General features: G+C 40.3%; 1 protein-coding gene across 1 annotated transcript; it reads right to left on the reverse strand.

The window, feature by feature from the left end:
* Positions 1-13,911: 13,911 nt before the first annotated feature.
* On the reverse strand, positions 13,912-16,373 carry SOX11 (SRY-box transcription factor 11). The gene has a single exon (XM_021293584.2). The coding sequence runs from the start codon at positions 16,062-16,064 to the stop codon at positions 14,853-14,855; it is 1,212 nt and encodes a 403-aa protein (XP_021149259.2). The 5' UTR covers positions 16,065-16,373; the 3' UTR covers positions 13,912-14,852.
* Positions 16,374-16,695: the final 322 nt, after the last annotated feature.

Genomic DNA, 16,695 nt, shown 5'->3' on the forward strand with positions numbered 1-16,695 from the left:
GCCTGGCCACATTCAGCCTCTGTGCATCAAGTCCTTACAAACCACAAGTTATTCCATGCCTGCTGGGACCAGGGGAGTATTTCAATATTGTATTTGAAAACAAACAAACACCATAGTCATGTATGGTTCTATAAAAAAGATATATGAAAGTGACTGTATTGAGTTGGATTTCTTTAAGCTCATTGTGTACCCATCAGCTGTAACTCTGAAGGAAGAAATATAAATAAGGGTTTCTTTTTGTTTGTTTTTCAGATGACAATGCTTTACCTGTGAAGCTGGAAAGACTGTAGGCGGTGATCCAGATTACGGGATAAATAATGCATATTTAAGAATATGACTCCAGCTGTCCCTTTTGCTGGTTCTTCATTTTGTTGAATGATTTATTTGTAGGATGCCTGTGAATCTCGTTGCCTCTGAGAGTGATGTCATCTTTCTCATGTCTTACACATGCTGCACCTCAGGGATAAAGGCAGCAATATGTCTCACCTTCTACTATTTCTCATTCCTCTTAGCGCATAGAGTTTATATACATAGTTGTTTCATCTGCCACTGGAGCATCTATTCAAAAATATATATTTATAGAAAAAGAGGAAAATTACAGATGCCTGTTCAAGTTTGTTTTCTTTATCACTGACATTTCAGATAGCAGACAAACTATTCTGTTTGTGTCATTCACATAAGCCTTGTTTGCAACATTATTCCCGTAGTACTTTATGTGTTTGATGGCTAACACTTAGCTTTAGAGAGGTTAATCAATCCAAAGCTAAATGGTGATAGCATGAAAGTAGCGAAGTAGCTAGTAGCAAAAAAGACTGAAGAAGACAAACAATCACACAAAAAATCATAGCTTCTCCTGCTGCCAATTTCCCAAAGGAAAAAAGACGGAAAGGAGGCTTGTTTAAAATCTGTCTGGTTTTCTCAGTAAGAGGTCAATGCTTACATTTTTAATGCTACTTTATTTACTTTTGATTCTATTACATACATGAAATATGTAAATCTTTGAATCCCATTGCAAACTTACCAGAAAGTAGGAAGACAAACACCAATTAAAATACCTTTCTGTATTTTTGAGGCAAAATCTATTTCTCTATGGTGCACTGGAAAACCCATCCCACACATTAACCTCCCTGTTGAGCAGGTTTACAAGCACCTCGTGGGAGGCAAGGAGAATTTCCAGTCCCTGTGAACTTTTGTGAGCCGGAAACTGATGCAGATAAACCATGGTTTCCCTTGGAGAAAATATTTTTTATTTCCTTGCCACCCTGTCATTTCTTACCAGATATTCCCTCTGTTTCAAGGCTTTTCAAAACTCATGATGGATTCAGACCTTTATGGTTTTATTGTTGTTGTTTGTGGGGTTTTGTTGTTGTTGTTTTGTGTGTGGTTTTGTTTGTTTTCTGCAGCTGTAACATACAAGTCATCATGTATAGCTGGAATTAAGTTCCTGGTTTAAAACACAGTTCATATAAATTAAATTGAAAATAGCTTTTATAATAATATATTTCTATGTGGCACCTCAAGTAACTGCTTTCTGTTTCCCATAAAGGACAAAATTCTGAATTCTGGGAATCTTTTCTCAAAGATCTGGTTTGATGTATATCAGTTCAAACGTCTCAGTTCTCTTAAATGCAAAAGTGACATTAATATGAATGAGAGTGACTTGTACAGAGAGAACACTCTTAGAATCAAGATGCATTAAAAGGTTCTTAAAGGAGAATTTAAGACAGAGAAAAAAAAATTGTGGAATTATTCAGTGAATACAGATTTGACTAGACAGGATCTTAATATGAGGTATACAGTAAGTGGTTGTTGATTTTTAATACAATATCCTAAACGAATCCTTGTTTGACCAACTGGTGAATATCTCTTTTAAATCTTCTATATCTGAAAATATTTGAGTTAAAATTTATGAGTATTTTACTTTTTAAATATCAATAGCATTATATATAAACATTTCTAATTTTATTAAGTAAAAATATATGAGACAGAAAAATGTATGTGTCATCACTGAGGAAAAGAGCTAGCTAAGCTTCAGATAAATATATAAGTTTCTGTTTGGGAAGCCTGAATCCATTAGTGAACTCAACTAATAGGTCAAGGAAAGTAATAGCCAAATAAATATTTTATTAGCATTTTGTGAAACTTGCTAATGGCTAATCCTACTAATCCTACACTAGTGGGAATCTTCATTCAATATCAGGTCATTATTCAATAGTTATTGTCTCCAATTTCATACAAAGTGACTTTCTGGGCATGACGGAAGAAAGGTATTTTCACATTAATTGAATTCTTTAGGATACAATGGAAGAAATCTGATGATGGTGTAACTTTTCTGTTAGTTAACTGATCATGGGGAATCAAGCAGCTGTATCAAGCTGCAGCCAAAAAATATGTCACACTTATTTTTCATCAGTTTTCATAAGTAAGTTTTATCTTGAAAGAGCAAATATGGAAAATGTTGGTGTCAGGCAGGAGGAATATCCCTCAGGCTCAAGGTTTCATTTTGCAAAAGTGCAGTGTGGAGACACAGCCCTCCAAGCACCTCCAGTGGTCAAGGACAGGAGCTGTCTACAAATCCCAGCATGGATATGGGATTGCATATCCCTGTCCTTTTCCCTTGTAGAACCAGGTTTTAACTTCTAGAGACATCATGTCCTCCCTTTAGGGCCAACTCTTTCACTATGAGAGACTGAGGTTGCCATGTGCCCCATGTGACACCGGGGACTGGGCAGCCACAGTTTATCTTGCTGGCTGATGCCCTTGGCACGTTCATTTCTTGGAAATGCCAACTAAGTAGGACTTATCCTGATGGACCTACCAGCAGAGGCAGCTCCCCAGTGTTCAGGGCACTTTGGGAATTATCCTGTTGAGGCAGCTTTCTCATAAAAGTGCTAAAATACAGAGTACAGACCTCAGTGGGCATCTCTTTGTAGGCAAGCTGTCTGTCTTGTCCTTCTCTTTTAAATTTGCTGGTTTTGATTCTTTTTCCCCAAGTCAGGCCTGCTCTGTTTTTTTCTGTTATCCACGGGCATTTAAACTTAGATGGCGTTTATTCTGTGAACAACACTGTCATACTGGCAGAACATGCATGGAGCAAGAAATCATTGAACATCAGAAAAGGCACTAAGATCTGGTGTGCTGCAGATGTACATTTTTTTCAATACTGGTATAATCTAAATGAGTCTGAAACTTGTATCCTGCTTTATGCTTTTCTAGCTTTAAGTTCATGCCTTATCCTTAGCATTTAAGAAAGAAAGAAACAAACAAAAAAACCACCTATGTTTGAAGGAAGGACTTTTGTGATGAGGTGATCACTGAGGTTAGACCATAACACTGTTGTGAGAATTCCCTTCTCAGGACACTAAATCAATTTTTCTAAATTATTTTATTATTTAAGCAAGAAAAATCCTTAATGATTCCCTTTTATCTAGTCCAGATGGATTGATTTCTTTTCCTAAGCGTGAAGTTTATGAAAATATTGTCTAAACTAACTGTGAGAGTGCTAGAAGAACATACACTGTAAGGTTCTTATGTATAATTTAAATAGCAATTTCAAGGCTCCAGTTCTACAGCTGTTGAACATATAAAATTCTCACTCAGCTCTGCAGTTGGAGGGGATTCAATAGAAGTGATTCTACAATTGATTTCAGTAGGTGTTTTGACTACAAGGGGAGAACAAAATTGGCCAACGGTATTTGTAAAGTGCTTTTGGATTCCTGTGAGTAAAGGCACTGCAGTGTAAATTGTTATCATTTTTATTAGCCAGAGCACTCTTCCCATCCTAAATTCTATAAGAAATTTGCCAGTTTTAAAAAATTTGTAGCCATGGTCTCATTCTGTGGTCCTCCTGTTAAACATGTAAACAGGATTGCCACAGTTGCAGAACTGACACCGTGTATAACAAGGGGCAGTATGGATCAGTTATACAGGAGAAAGGGGTTTAGGGCAAATTCCTCTTTGCTTTGCCTCTGGCCTCATGCCTTTTGGACTCCAGCTGTAGACAGTGGTGACAGCTTCTCTGCAAGAGTATTCCACAGATTGAGGCTAAGGTACTCTCCAAAATTATAGGAACCTTATGGTCAAAGTCCTGCAGAAGTAGGGTTTGTAACCTGTAGCTACATCTATGCCAGTAAATTAAACCAGGGTCTGTTCCTTGCTCTGAGGCCAGCTGGCATGATCTGGCCACATCTATGCTATTAAACTCTCTTACTTTCCAAAACAGAGTGGCTGAATCCAAGCTGCCTATTGGGAATGATCTTTGGCCCATGATAATTTCCAAATTGTTCCAGTGATTTTTTGGAAGAGTGCTAGCATTCACCAGCCAAAACGGTGTCAGGGATTTTTTTCTAACAATTTAACAATACAGACAGCTGAGTTCCAGTGCCTGGACTATGTGCTGACTCTGTTTAAATTTCTTAGCCTAGATGTGCTTTCTATCTCTTCCCTGTGCTTTCTATTTCCTGAGCAAAAGTTCTACCTACAGGATACCATACCAGTGGAAAGAATTTGTCATCTGTCATCAGAATAAAACCATGAACTCACTTGATGTCTTGAGTGGACAGGGATGTGTACTGTGAAATCCTGAGTCAGGTGTTGGAGACACCAAACACATCCCATTTTTACAGCTGGGCTGTAGACAGCTCCTCACCCAGCATGAATGCTGAGTTCAAAAATCTACCATGGATGGCCAGCTGGAGCCAAGTCCCTAAATTCTAGGTACTGCATCACTCAATGCACGTGCTCTCATGTCAGTATATTTATTAAAAAGAATTTGAATAGAGCTGCAAATGCATTTTTTTTCCTACATTGTTCCTTAACTTCATATGGCTGATAGAGCAGCTTTAGTAATGATTGTTTGTATTTGTGCATGAAAGACTGTGATACATATCAATATTTACATCTGTCCATTTATATATAAAATATATGCTCAGGGAAGGGCTGAAGGGAGAACATGTGTGCAAAAGGTTGCCATAAGGAAAGCAAAGATAAGTATTTTTGAAAATCTATTGCCATAGTCTTCTCAAGTGTTTTTAGTATTATAGTAAATACTTTCCAAATTTATGTTACTTCGTGTGTATATTTCCTTGTCTTCCAAATTCATAATACATTTGTGGAAAAATGCAATATTCTACATCTGACAAATATAGCAAAAAAAATGTAAAAATGTCTAGTCACAAAGGCTCTTTGAGGCTGGAGAAGACTGAAATCATCATGGCTACATCAAGATTTACATTTAAAACAAGCAATTATCTGGGGGAGCAGGTATTTTTGCTGCTGTTATTTCCCCTTATACAGACACTAATACCCCACTATTCTGTTTACAGATGAATTCACATTGACTTCAGGCAAAATCAGGATGAATAGTTTTAACAGTTTAAGTAGGCGCTTTTCATAAATGTGGTTGACTCCAGATGAATCTTCCTGTCTTTCAGCCTGCAGAACTATTGGCCTTGATAACCCACAGTTGATGAATGGCCACATACAGCTGAGGAATGCAAAGCTCATTTTGGGCTATGGCTGTCAACAGCCTAAAAAAGAGGTAGTGGTAGAACTTTCCAAGGACATAAACATATGGAAGGTAAGCAGTTCTCCATGATTTTCTACCCTTGAAAAGAGAAGGAAAGCACAGCAGTGCTACTGTCAGGGGAGCAGTTTGGTTATGATCTCTAAAGAGTATGATCGCTAAAAGTCAATGAACAAGGTGAATGAAATTAGGTGAATGAAAGTCAGGCTTTACAGAAATTCAGGGAATATCAGTACAATAAGGTTGTGCAGACAAATGAGGTCTCTCATCAAGTAAAGGCTAGGTGCAAATGCAAGCTACATTATAAACACACAAAAGACAAGTTCTTAGTTATAGTACTGACTTGAAAAAAGCAATGTGAACACAAAAATTTGTCGCAGAGTTTTAACTATGCATATTTGGTGTATTAGAGAAAAAAATACTTACGCATATGAAAGAGCAAAATGTCACATTAAAATGAAACTTAATGGAACAATTATAACTGAGGTCTAGAGTTTCTATTTTACTATGCATTTCTTGGATTGCATGTTGTGCTTGCGTGCAGATGAATCCTGCCTCACTCCCTACGTACCCTTCAGTATTTATTAACATTATAATTTGATAAAGTAAGACTTGTGTTTTAAAGTATATACATGAGTCAATTTTGGTTGAAGATAATAATCATCTTTTAAGTGAATTTACAGAATTGTAGAAAAAGTGATCTATCATAGACTCTTTAGCTTATGAAAATGTCAGAGTAATGCAAATAAATGTAAACGTCAGATTTTAAGGGAAAGAGCCAAGATCCTTTGACTACGGTGGGAATTGTAATTTCTAGAGCTGAAGATATTTGTGTGGTAGGTGTTTGTTTCATTTTGTTTTTTTTTTTTTTTCCTACTATTCTACCAACATTTTAATAGGCTGTGTAAATATTATCTTAAAAACTCTGAAACTCCAGGGATAATGCTTTAAGTCCAACAGATGAAAATCTTCTGAAGTTCTCAGAACCTTAGAGTATAGATTTTAATGGACACTACATTCCAGCCATTTACAGTGATTCAGCAAGCATTTCAATGAAAACACAACTACATATGTGTGAGCTTGTGTTAACTCTGTAATGACACAAATGTTTTTGGGTGTTTGCATGGCTTTATGTTACTTATATTCCATGTTTTCATGCATTTCATTTAGGGTTAGACCTTACATTCAAACCTGAGAACATATTAATCAAAACTGAAATGCCAAGTAAATATTTTTTCTTCTTTTCACCAAAAACATGCTTCTACCGTTTCATATAAAACTGAGCCAACAATTAGGCCACACAATACCTCCCCAATTATAGTTCTAGGATGTGATAGCTTGTGGTTTACCAATCCAAAAACACTTTCCAAAACTGGATAAGAAAGATTCCCAATGTGTCATGCAGAAATTCTCTCTGACAATAATAAGACTTGATATAGCAGAACTGAAACTGAGCTTCTTAATGTGATAATGATACTTCACACTCAGGAGGAACCAAACAGAAGACTTCACCTAGAGACATTTAAGATAGTATGGAGATAACCTTAGTCTGTTCTAGAAGAATCCTAGTTTGTGTTTGGTAATATACAATAGGACTTGAATAAACAAACTCTACAGGAACTAGGGAAAAAAAAAGCACCACCAACAAAAACCACACCACCATGGAATACTCTCGATGCATTGTTTCAAAACCTTCTAAAATGCCTTAAAAATGCTTTTTAGAAAAATTTCGATATGTACAGAAAGGATAGTGGTATGATGGCTGTATATAAAGATTTTATTTCACGGATTTACAACGACCAGTTTAAACTTCCTATTTTTACTATGACATGTCACATTCAAATCCTTACTTCACATCAGTTGCACATCTCCATTCACACAAAAAATAGTACTACAACAGACTTTTGAAATTATATAGATTGTTTCCAGTGTTCTCAATAGGTTTGATAAGTTAAACAGAAATCAGTACTTGTCATCCAAGAAGTATATTTTGGGGAAAGGATCTATTCAGCTAACTCTGTTGGGACAAGGAAAGAACAGGAACAATGGGAAGAGCTGTGCTCAAGAGTCATACAAAACTATCTGGAACTTTTTTATTTGGTGAATTGACTCTTCCCAGGTTTAAAGGCTCATATCAGCTGCAGCTGAAGTTGATTAGAATTTTTCTGTTATTTCTTGGATATTAGGGGTAACCAACAACCCTCCAGTGGGAAGGTATTGATTGATACTTTCACCCCTAGGTAAACTTGCAAAAGTATAGACATTAAATATGAGCAATAGAGAGATGTGCCTTGTATACTTTTTGGAATATAGGAATATGCCTACAGGAATAGATGGCTTGTATTAATTGCAAATTTTGAATTTGTAACAATATAATTCCACCATTTCTATAAAACAATATTTAATATACAACAAACTTTCACCACGTAAACACATTAATAACATCTTTTTATAGTTCCAGTAATTGATTACAGGGTTCCCATAAAAACATTTTCATAACTAGAATCTTAATACAGAATGACTTTTTTCTATGTCAAAATACATTTAGATGGTAAATTGTAGAAAAAGATACAGAGAGAAATGGGGTTTGCTGGCATATAATCCATCTTATTTCATTCATTCATGGTCAACTTTAAAGCAACATCTAAAATGTTTATCATGAAATACTTTATTGTTTTATCCAGAGTCTTAACTAAAAAAAAAAAAAAAAAAAAAATTAAGTTAATTGGCTTATTCTCTGTCTCAGTGCCTCCCAGGTGTGCTCAGAATAGCACTTACCCTCTGTACATACTACTTTGACCATAACTACGTGTTGAGGGTGTTTTTGAAAGACATTCCCATTGACTTTAAGATTTGGGTGCCCACAGAATGAAAAATGGATTCAGTATAGCAGCTGAACTGCATTTACCAAATGCAACAATGGAAAAAAAAATCCACATAAAAACACATAGGAAGATTGATCACACAATTTTATTAGAGTCTTTTGAACAATTGCATTATGTTGTTCCTTTATTTAAAAACTCTTGCAAAAAAGGACATTGGAGTGGACTGGTTTCAACCCTGAGCATTAACACTGCATATCAAGTACTGTAGTAAAGAAGCTGGTTAAGTTTGTAGCACTAGCACAAGTCACTGATATTAATCCTCTAGGTGATCAGGTTTTTACAAAAAAAATACATAGTTTTCAATAAATAATGCTTAATTTTACAACTTTGATACAGCAATGTCATACACTGTTTTGACACATACTAAACTCTGCATGCTATATAGTCTACTAGAAGACAAAACTTTGCCATGCATTTTCTTATTCTAGTGCTAGAAAACACTTTGTCCTCCAGTGCATTGCCTCAAGCAGCCTCACCATATTCCTTCTCTCACAGCAATAGGCCGTGCACTGGCATGCAAAAACCTCACGAAAAGGTTTCCCCCCCACCATCACTCAGACTTCTAAACAAAAGTACTTTTCAGCTTTCCCCCCCCCAAGACCTGGAGTGGCTATGAAAACTAATTTCATGTGGCCTTGAAAAGTCTTTGAAATTACATATTTTAAAAGTGTCATGCTTGAAAAACTGCTCTAAAACATTCAATTTCCCCCACCTGTGGCCATCATGCAACATCATCGAAATGTTGTAACCATCAAAAGTCCCACACTGGAAAACAGGCCTCCATTTTAAAACAGCCCACCAAGAAAATAAAAGGAAAGAAGAAAAAGAAGTATCACAGCATTTATGTAAAGACTCCAAAACGCCAACATATGTACAAGAGCAAAACCAGATACAAATTGTAAATGAAGTAACAATGGCATATAACTCTTCTCCCTGGCTTTGCCAGGAGTTGAGGCAAGTTGGTTTTGGAGATAAGCAGGATGATGGAAACAAAAACAAATTGTGACAATGGGAGTTCCTGGATTAATCATTATTATTTGATCAAATTTCTTCAAGTGGTAAATCAGTGTCTTGATTTTCTTGGAAGTGGGAATTACCAAAATCAAAAGCCCTAATTAATAACACATAATTTTGTTAGGGAATAGACTGCCTTAGCTTATTGAATTATTTTTTATATCAAACCTGCTTGCGTGTATTCACAAGTCGTACAAGTCTAGCGCCCTTGCACTTTTTCATCCCGCAAGATTGCACTTCACAGAAAACTCAGATGTTGTAGCTAACCACAAAAGAAGAAATTTGATTAATTAATAAGGATTGAAACCTCCATTCTCACACTTCCAGGTTGTTGTTCATCATTGAAAACCATTCACCCCTTCATATCCATATTGCTTTAGGGGTTTCCTTGTACCTACAGAAGTCATTCCTTTGAAATTCCTGTCAATCACAATTTTCTAAGAGTTTTTAAAATATTCCTATCTTTGCACTGGCATAAGTATTGGGTTTTCTAAGAGAATATCAACCCAAAGAAGGTATTACTTTTATACATGAAATATTATGAACTTTTGTTTCCCTTTTTGTAAGTCATTCTACACTTTCTGCACATTTGTGCTTTATATTGAATATAAAAATAGGTCTTTAAAACTCTATTTACTTTAAACTCACTAAAAAACTACTTGCTTGTGAAATTCTCTTACAAATTCACTGCATCCATGTAGAGAAAACTAATTAGGCAGTTAATTGGTATAGGTAGTGTGCAAAAAAATAAGAAAACCAGAAACAATCACAGCCTTAGATGTGGGTGAGGGGAAAGGAAATAAATCAAAGGAATACAACTGTCTAATAGGGGAAATGTAAGGCAACTCATTGTATTAAGCTTTTGTTGTTTGTTTGTTTGTTTGTTTCCTGGCCATGCTTACAAATGAAGGTTAGGAGGAACTAAGACACCTATTCTGTCAGGAGCCCTTGAGGCAAAAATTCCCATTAAGCTCAGTGGGAATTTTTTTTTAACCAGTGCAGGTTTAAGGCCTTACTAGGCAACAATTGTGAAGATGTAAAAAGGAACTTCATGAACTGCATTGATTATTAAATACCTAAAAATTATGTGGCCCTGACTTTGACCCCACACCAGTTTTACCTTGGTGTAACAACAGAGTTGCACTTTCCTCAAACAGGCATGAGTGAAGGATCAGACTGCACACATACAAATCACATTCAATAGACTTGAAGAAGTTTCACCTGAATGACATCGAATGCCTAATGAGCATGTAGCACTTATAGGATGCTTGGAATGAGTGTTTCTACCACATTCATAAAAGACTGCACTTAAAAGAAGAAAATATTTCTTAGCTGTGGTTCTTTTAAAAGCAAGAGAGGAAAAACATAGTAAAAACAACAAAAGGGGAAAAATGATAGGTTTGCAAAAAAAGTTCACTTTAAAATTAAAAAGAATCATCATGTTTGACTAAGTTTTACACTGAGTTGACATCTTCGGTGTTACCAAGTAAATTGTCTTTCCACATAAAAAGCTTATTTTTCTCCCGTCTGTTACTAAGTCCTATTACACTTGGAGTAGTATTGTACAGAGACAAATGCAAAGAATGTGGAAAAAAAGGCCACAGGAGATACTAAGTGTGCAACAGAACTGCTCTAGCATGTCAATAAGAATTGCTACATACAGTAAAAAATAAAAAGAAAGAGAAACAGAAGGTATGAGTATTATTAGATGTGACAAAAGCAAAAAAAAAAAATAAAAATAAAAGAGAGTAGCTTAACAGATGCTATTTTTCATGGTTAGAAGATTGTTTTCTGCCCTTACTGAGATCAGCAGGAGCTTAGGCATTCAACAGCATCAAACTTCAGCCCTAACAGTGTAGTGGTTTAAACCAAACACTACCTAATTTTTCCTTGAGCAATATGCAACAATAAACTCTGAAATAAAAGAAACTCAACTGTCTGGACAAAAATGTCTCCCTGCACCACATACCTTCACTCAAAATATTCCTCTGATATAATATTGTATAATTCCCATCTAGAAGATATACTTCTGAGCGGGTATTATATTCTTTGACTAAAGTAAACCTGTTGCTCTTTTAAAATATGCCCAACTGCTCTATACTTGGATCCTTTAAATCAGTTATCCTTGACTAATATTTTAAATGGTAACTTTAAAAACATCTTCCAAAAATATACAGAAGTCAAAACTTTCGTAGGCTGAGACACAGACCTTATTACAATGCAAACTAAATGCAGCCCATATTCAACCATAATCATTCATAACTCATTGAACATCTGTAAAGCACAAATGTTTAATGACACTGCCTATTATCACTTTAATAAACAAGGATGCGTATCAGAAGGACGGGACTGGAAGTACAAGTCCCCATACTCATAATAGCTTGAAGAATTGCTAAGAGAATTTTGGCTCAGTTTTAAGACTTAGAACCTGATCAACTTACTCCATCACCCTAGCCCCAAACCAGATTTTTGATAGCAGGAGAGTGAATGGCTATGCTAGAGCACTTCAGTGTTATCTATTTTCTTTCACTCTTTTGCCTTAGAAGAGATAAATGTCATTTGTTTTCAATCTGTTTTCTAAGTTATTACATGGAGAACACACTAATCATTTGAGACCAAAAACTGAAAATTCAAGAAACTCTGTTTTATTGAGGACTATCCATTGCCAAGGATATCTTGTATATTGTAATTAAGTTTGTTTTAAAACACAGTTTCTCATAAAGAATTATCACAATGCAAGACATAAATTTGAGTTCCCAGATATGCTAATCTCTTTTCTGATAGCAAAGATTTAGGCCAAACAACTTTTATTTAGAATCATGAGTGTTTTATTATTATTATTAGAAAGAGATCAGATTATATTAATCATTTTACTACCAGTTTAACTAACCTAAAGTAAGATATCTCACCACTTAAATGCCTAAGAGTTGTCTTTGATTAAACATAACATGCATGCAGGTTTTAATGTTATGTTTTATTATGCCTTACAAATGTGTATGCAGGATTTTCATTTCAGCAAGTCTGAAAGCCTGTAGCAGTGGTTGCCATCAAAACACCAGCACAGTGAATTGTCCCTGTAAACAGCTGGATCATTAATTAGTGGGGAAGGAAAAAAAAAAAAAAAAAAACAAAAACAAAAACAAACAAAAAGAGTTTACCAATGCCTATCAGATAAAATGTAAACTTGAGAAACTAACTTCCACCTTGTGAGTCTGTTTATTGCCATCAGCAGTTATTTCAGAGCGCAAACTGAAATCTGATGGCTCCTAAGATTTAAAAGAAAAAAAAAAAAAAGTAGACACTGACAAAGTCTGCTCACCTACAGCAAAAGCTCGTACCTCCCTTCCTGCCCATGCCCCTGCCCGGGGCTGCTCCCCCGAGAGGGGCTGGGGCCGCCCCGCCGGGCGCTGTCCCGGTGCGGAGGAGACGCAGCACCGCTACTCCGAGCATCTCCGCCTCACGTCTGGCCCAGGCTATTCATCCAAGAAAAAGGGAGGGGGAGGCTAAAGAAGCGTAGCGCGGGGAGGACCGGAGGCAAACGGAGGAGAGGGAGCCGCGTTCCCCGTGGCAGCGGGCACCCCGCTCGGTGCCCGCCTCCCTGGAAATAGGATGCAGGGGACGGTGGGGCGGCCCCCGGGGAAGCCGGCCTCATGCACCGCCAGCTGGGGGGAGGCGGGGGAGCCGAAAATACCCGGGGCGAGCCAACCTGCCGCCGCCCGGCCCAGCCCAGGCCGCAGCGAGCGATCCCCGGCCGCGCCTGACGGTGACCCCTCCGCCGGCGGGCACCCACCAGGGCCCCGCGGAGCAAAGTGGAGGGCAAAAAGGCAGAGGGGTGGGGAAGTGTGGTAAAGGAAGAGAAAAAGAAGCAGTCCTTACTCTCCTGCTCCCCTAACCTGTGGTCATGCACAACAGCCTACAGCTATCGCTCCTCCGCGGGCGAGGGGTGAGAGCACGGCATCTCCAGCGTTACCTCTACAGACACTAATAGCGATACGAGTTTCTATCAGTTCCAGCTGATTTATTAAAATTGTCAAGATACAGACTTTCAGCATTAAAAAAAAAAAAAAAAAAAAAAAAATCCAAAACAGGCTATGATGTTGACAGTGCATAAGTCTGCTTTTGCCATCATTTGCTACAAAATATGCAGATGGTCTGTACTTTAGATTATATTGCACAACATGAGAAACTTTTTAAACTATGTGCCTTTTTTTCTTTTTTTTTTTTTCTTTTTTTTTTTTTGCTAAAATCGAGAATCCAGTTTCATACCTTCCATCTGGGGCCCCATCCACATATCACAGCGTATGAGATACATAAAGTCCTACTATAGTACAGTACATATACAATCTTTTAAACTAAGATAACAGCTCTGAGGTCTATATCACCATTTTCAATAAATCTTTACCTACAAATATTGAACAAATCTGAACTATAGCTGTACAAAAAAAGTGTTCTTTTTTTTTTTAACCACAAGGCCTTTAGATGCAAGGATTATTTTTTTAAAATTTTAATCCTTTTAAAACCAGGACGTAACGTACCAACAAACTTGCATGCTAAAAACAGAGAAAAAAAAGAAAATAAAAGGGAAGAAGTGCCTGAAAAGTCTTACTGAAAAAACACAGCAAGAATGTTCCCTTTTCACTGTACAAAAATACGCCTGAAAATATATTAATTTTTAAAAAAGACTGAGGTCTGTTATGTATCAAAAATGTTTCAATACCTTTTTGTACTGAGGTCTAGGCTGTCTGGTATTCAATCAAGGAGGTATAAGGGAACAAGTTACAAAAAAAAAAAAAGTTGGCAAGTAGAAATCACATTTGTAAAACCATAAACAATTTGATCTGAAAAGTAAACTCTGATCTTAAGTCAGTTCAGTTATTTGTAAGCGTTTGTACAGTCTGCATTTTTTCAAGCTCCCTGCAGCTTTGTTAAGAATCGGATGCATAGAAGACATCAGTTTTCTCCCTCCAAAAAAAGTTGCAATGGTCCCTTTCAGAAAAAAACAAAACAAACTCAGAACAGTTCTTTAAGATCTCTCACGGGAAAACAAAAACTAAAACAAAAAATATCCACAAACCCCCTTGAGTAACAGTTGTGCTGCCAAAGACTTCTTTGCAGACCATCTTCCAGACTTCAATCAGAGACTGACAAGCTTCAAACAGCGCCTTCTGTATCATTTTTTCCCCCAGTCCCATTTGCCTTTGCTGTTGTTGTTGTGATAACCAATGCAATAAAAACTAAAAAACACAAAAATTAAAAAAAAAAAAAAAAAATCACAACTCCCGGGCTCGGAACTAACTTCGAGATTTTTTTTTTTTTTAAAGAAAACAAGACTCTTTTTTTTTTTTCATCATCAGCATCATCATCATCACCGGCGACGCGTGGCTCCAGCTCCGCCGCTGCCTCTCGCCCGCCCTGGCCGCCGCCCCCGCTCAGTACGTGAACACCAGGTCGGAGAAGTTCGCTTCCAGCCAGTCGCCCGCGATCATCTCGCTCAGCTCTGGGGTGCAGTAGTCGGGGAACTCGAAGTGGGAGCCGAGGCTGCCCTCGCTGAAGGAGTCCAGGTCCTTGTCCACCAGCGAGAGGGAGAGGTTGCCGGCGGCGCCCCCCGCCCCCAGCTCGGCGGCGGCGTGGCCGTGCTGGGAGAAGTTGAGGCTGAGGTCGAAGAGCAGGTCGTCCGCCTCCTCGCTGCCGGCCGACGAGGTGGAGATGGAGCGGGAGGAGGCCGGGGAGAGGCCAGGCGGCTGCTGCGGCGGCGGCGGGCCCTGCTTGGTGATGTTCTTGAAGCTGTAGTAGAGTCTGCTGCCGCCGCCCGCCGCCGCGGCACCGCCCCGCACCTCCTCGTAGAGGCTCGTCCCCTCGGTGGACTCCGCCGAGGAGCTCAAGGTGGGACTCGCCGGCACTTTGGCCACGTTGTACCGCCGCAGCTGCTGCGGCCCCGGCTCCTCGTCCTCCTCCTCCTCCTCCGCCTCCTGCTTGATCCGCAGCTGCAGCTCGTCCTCGTCCTCCTCCTCATCCTCCTCCTCATCCATAAAGACGCACTTGACCGTCTTGCTGCTCACTTTCAGGGTGCCGAAGACGTATTCGTCTCCCGCGTAGTCCCCGTGGTGGGCGACTTTTGCTCCCGGCTTAGGAGGCGAAGAGGCGGAGGAGGCTTTCAGCTTGCTACACTTCTTGCTGGAGCTCTTGGAGCTTTTACTGCCGCCACTGCTGGTGGGTGCGTTTTTCTCCGGACTTTGGCTGGCATTGGGCTTGGCCGATGGGTCCATTTTGGGCTTTTTCCTGGGCCGGTATTTGTAGTCGGGGTAATCGGCCATGTGCTTGAGCCGCAGCCTCTCCGCCTCCCGAATGAAAGGGATCTTCTCGCTGTCCTTCAGCATTTTCCACCGCTTGCCCAGGCGCTTGGAGATCTCCGCGTTGTGCATGTCCGGCGACTGCTCCATTATTTTTCTCCTCTCGATCTTAGACCACACCATGAACGCGTTCATCGGTCTCTTTATGTGCCCCGACGCCGTTTTGCACCAGTCCGGATCGCTCTCGTCCAAAGCCACCGGGCTGCAAGCCATGAACTCGCCCTCTTCTGTGTCCATCGCTTCCCGGGGCAGGTTGCTCTCCGCCTCCGTACTTTCCGCTTGCTGCACCATGGTGGGCTCTCGCCGAAGCGCCGCTCTTCCCGCCGCGCCGCTCCCCTCCGAGCCAACAATGCAGCCGCTCCGCCGCCCCCTCCCACCGCCGCACCTTGTCCCTACTGCGAGCCGAGCTCTCCGCCGCGCTGCAAGGCGGAGCCCGCGGGGCGACCGGCGGGCGCTTCGGCGCTGCCCGCGGCCCCGGCGGCTGCTGCGGCCGGGCCGGGCTGGGGCGCGGCTGGGCTGGTGCGCTCGCGCTCTGCCCGTGCCCCGGCCTCGCGCCGCCGCCCGCCCTGCCCCGCCGCGCGCGCTCCCCCTTCTGCGAAACTCGCGGCTCCTCGCCCAACTCGTTATCAGCGCCTCATATGGGTGACATCACTCCCCGCGCCGGCCAATGGTGGCGCTCGGCCGCGCCCACCGCCACGCCCACCTCTTTTATCAGCGGCTCCTCCCGCCGCCCCGTGCTGACACACCCCCGCGCGCCGGGCGGCCGGGGGAGGGGCCGCTGGCTCTCACCGGATCGCCCCTCCGCCCGGGATGCGGCGGCGCCACAGGGGGTTGTGTCCGCTGGCTGCTGCTGGGCGCGGCGCGGTGCGAGGCGTTGTAAGGCGGGAGGGAGCTGGCAGCGGCGGCTCCCCCATGGCCCGCT

Source organism: Columba livia, chromosome 3 (assembly GCF_036013475.1).
Source record: "Columba livia isolate bColLiv1 breed racing homer chromosome 3, bColLiv1.pat.W.v2, whole genome shotgun sequence".
Lineage (NCBI taxonomy): Eukaryota > Metazoa > Chordata > Aves > Columbiformes > Columbidae > Columba > Columba livia.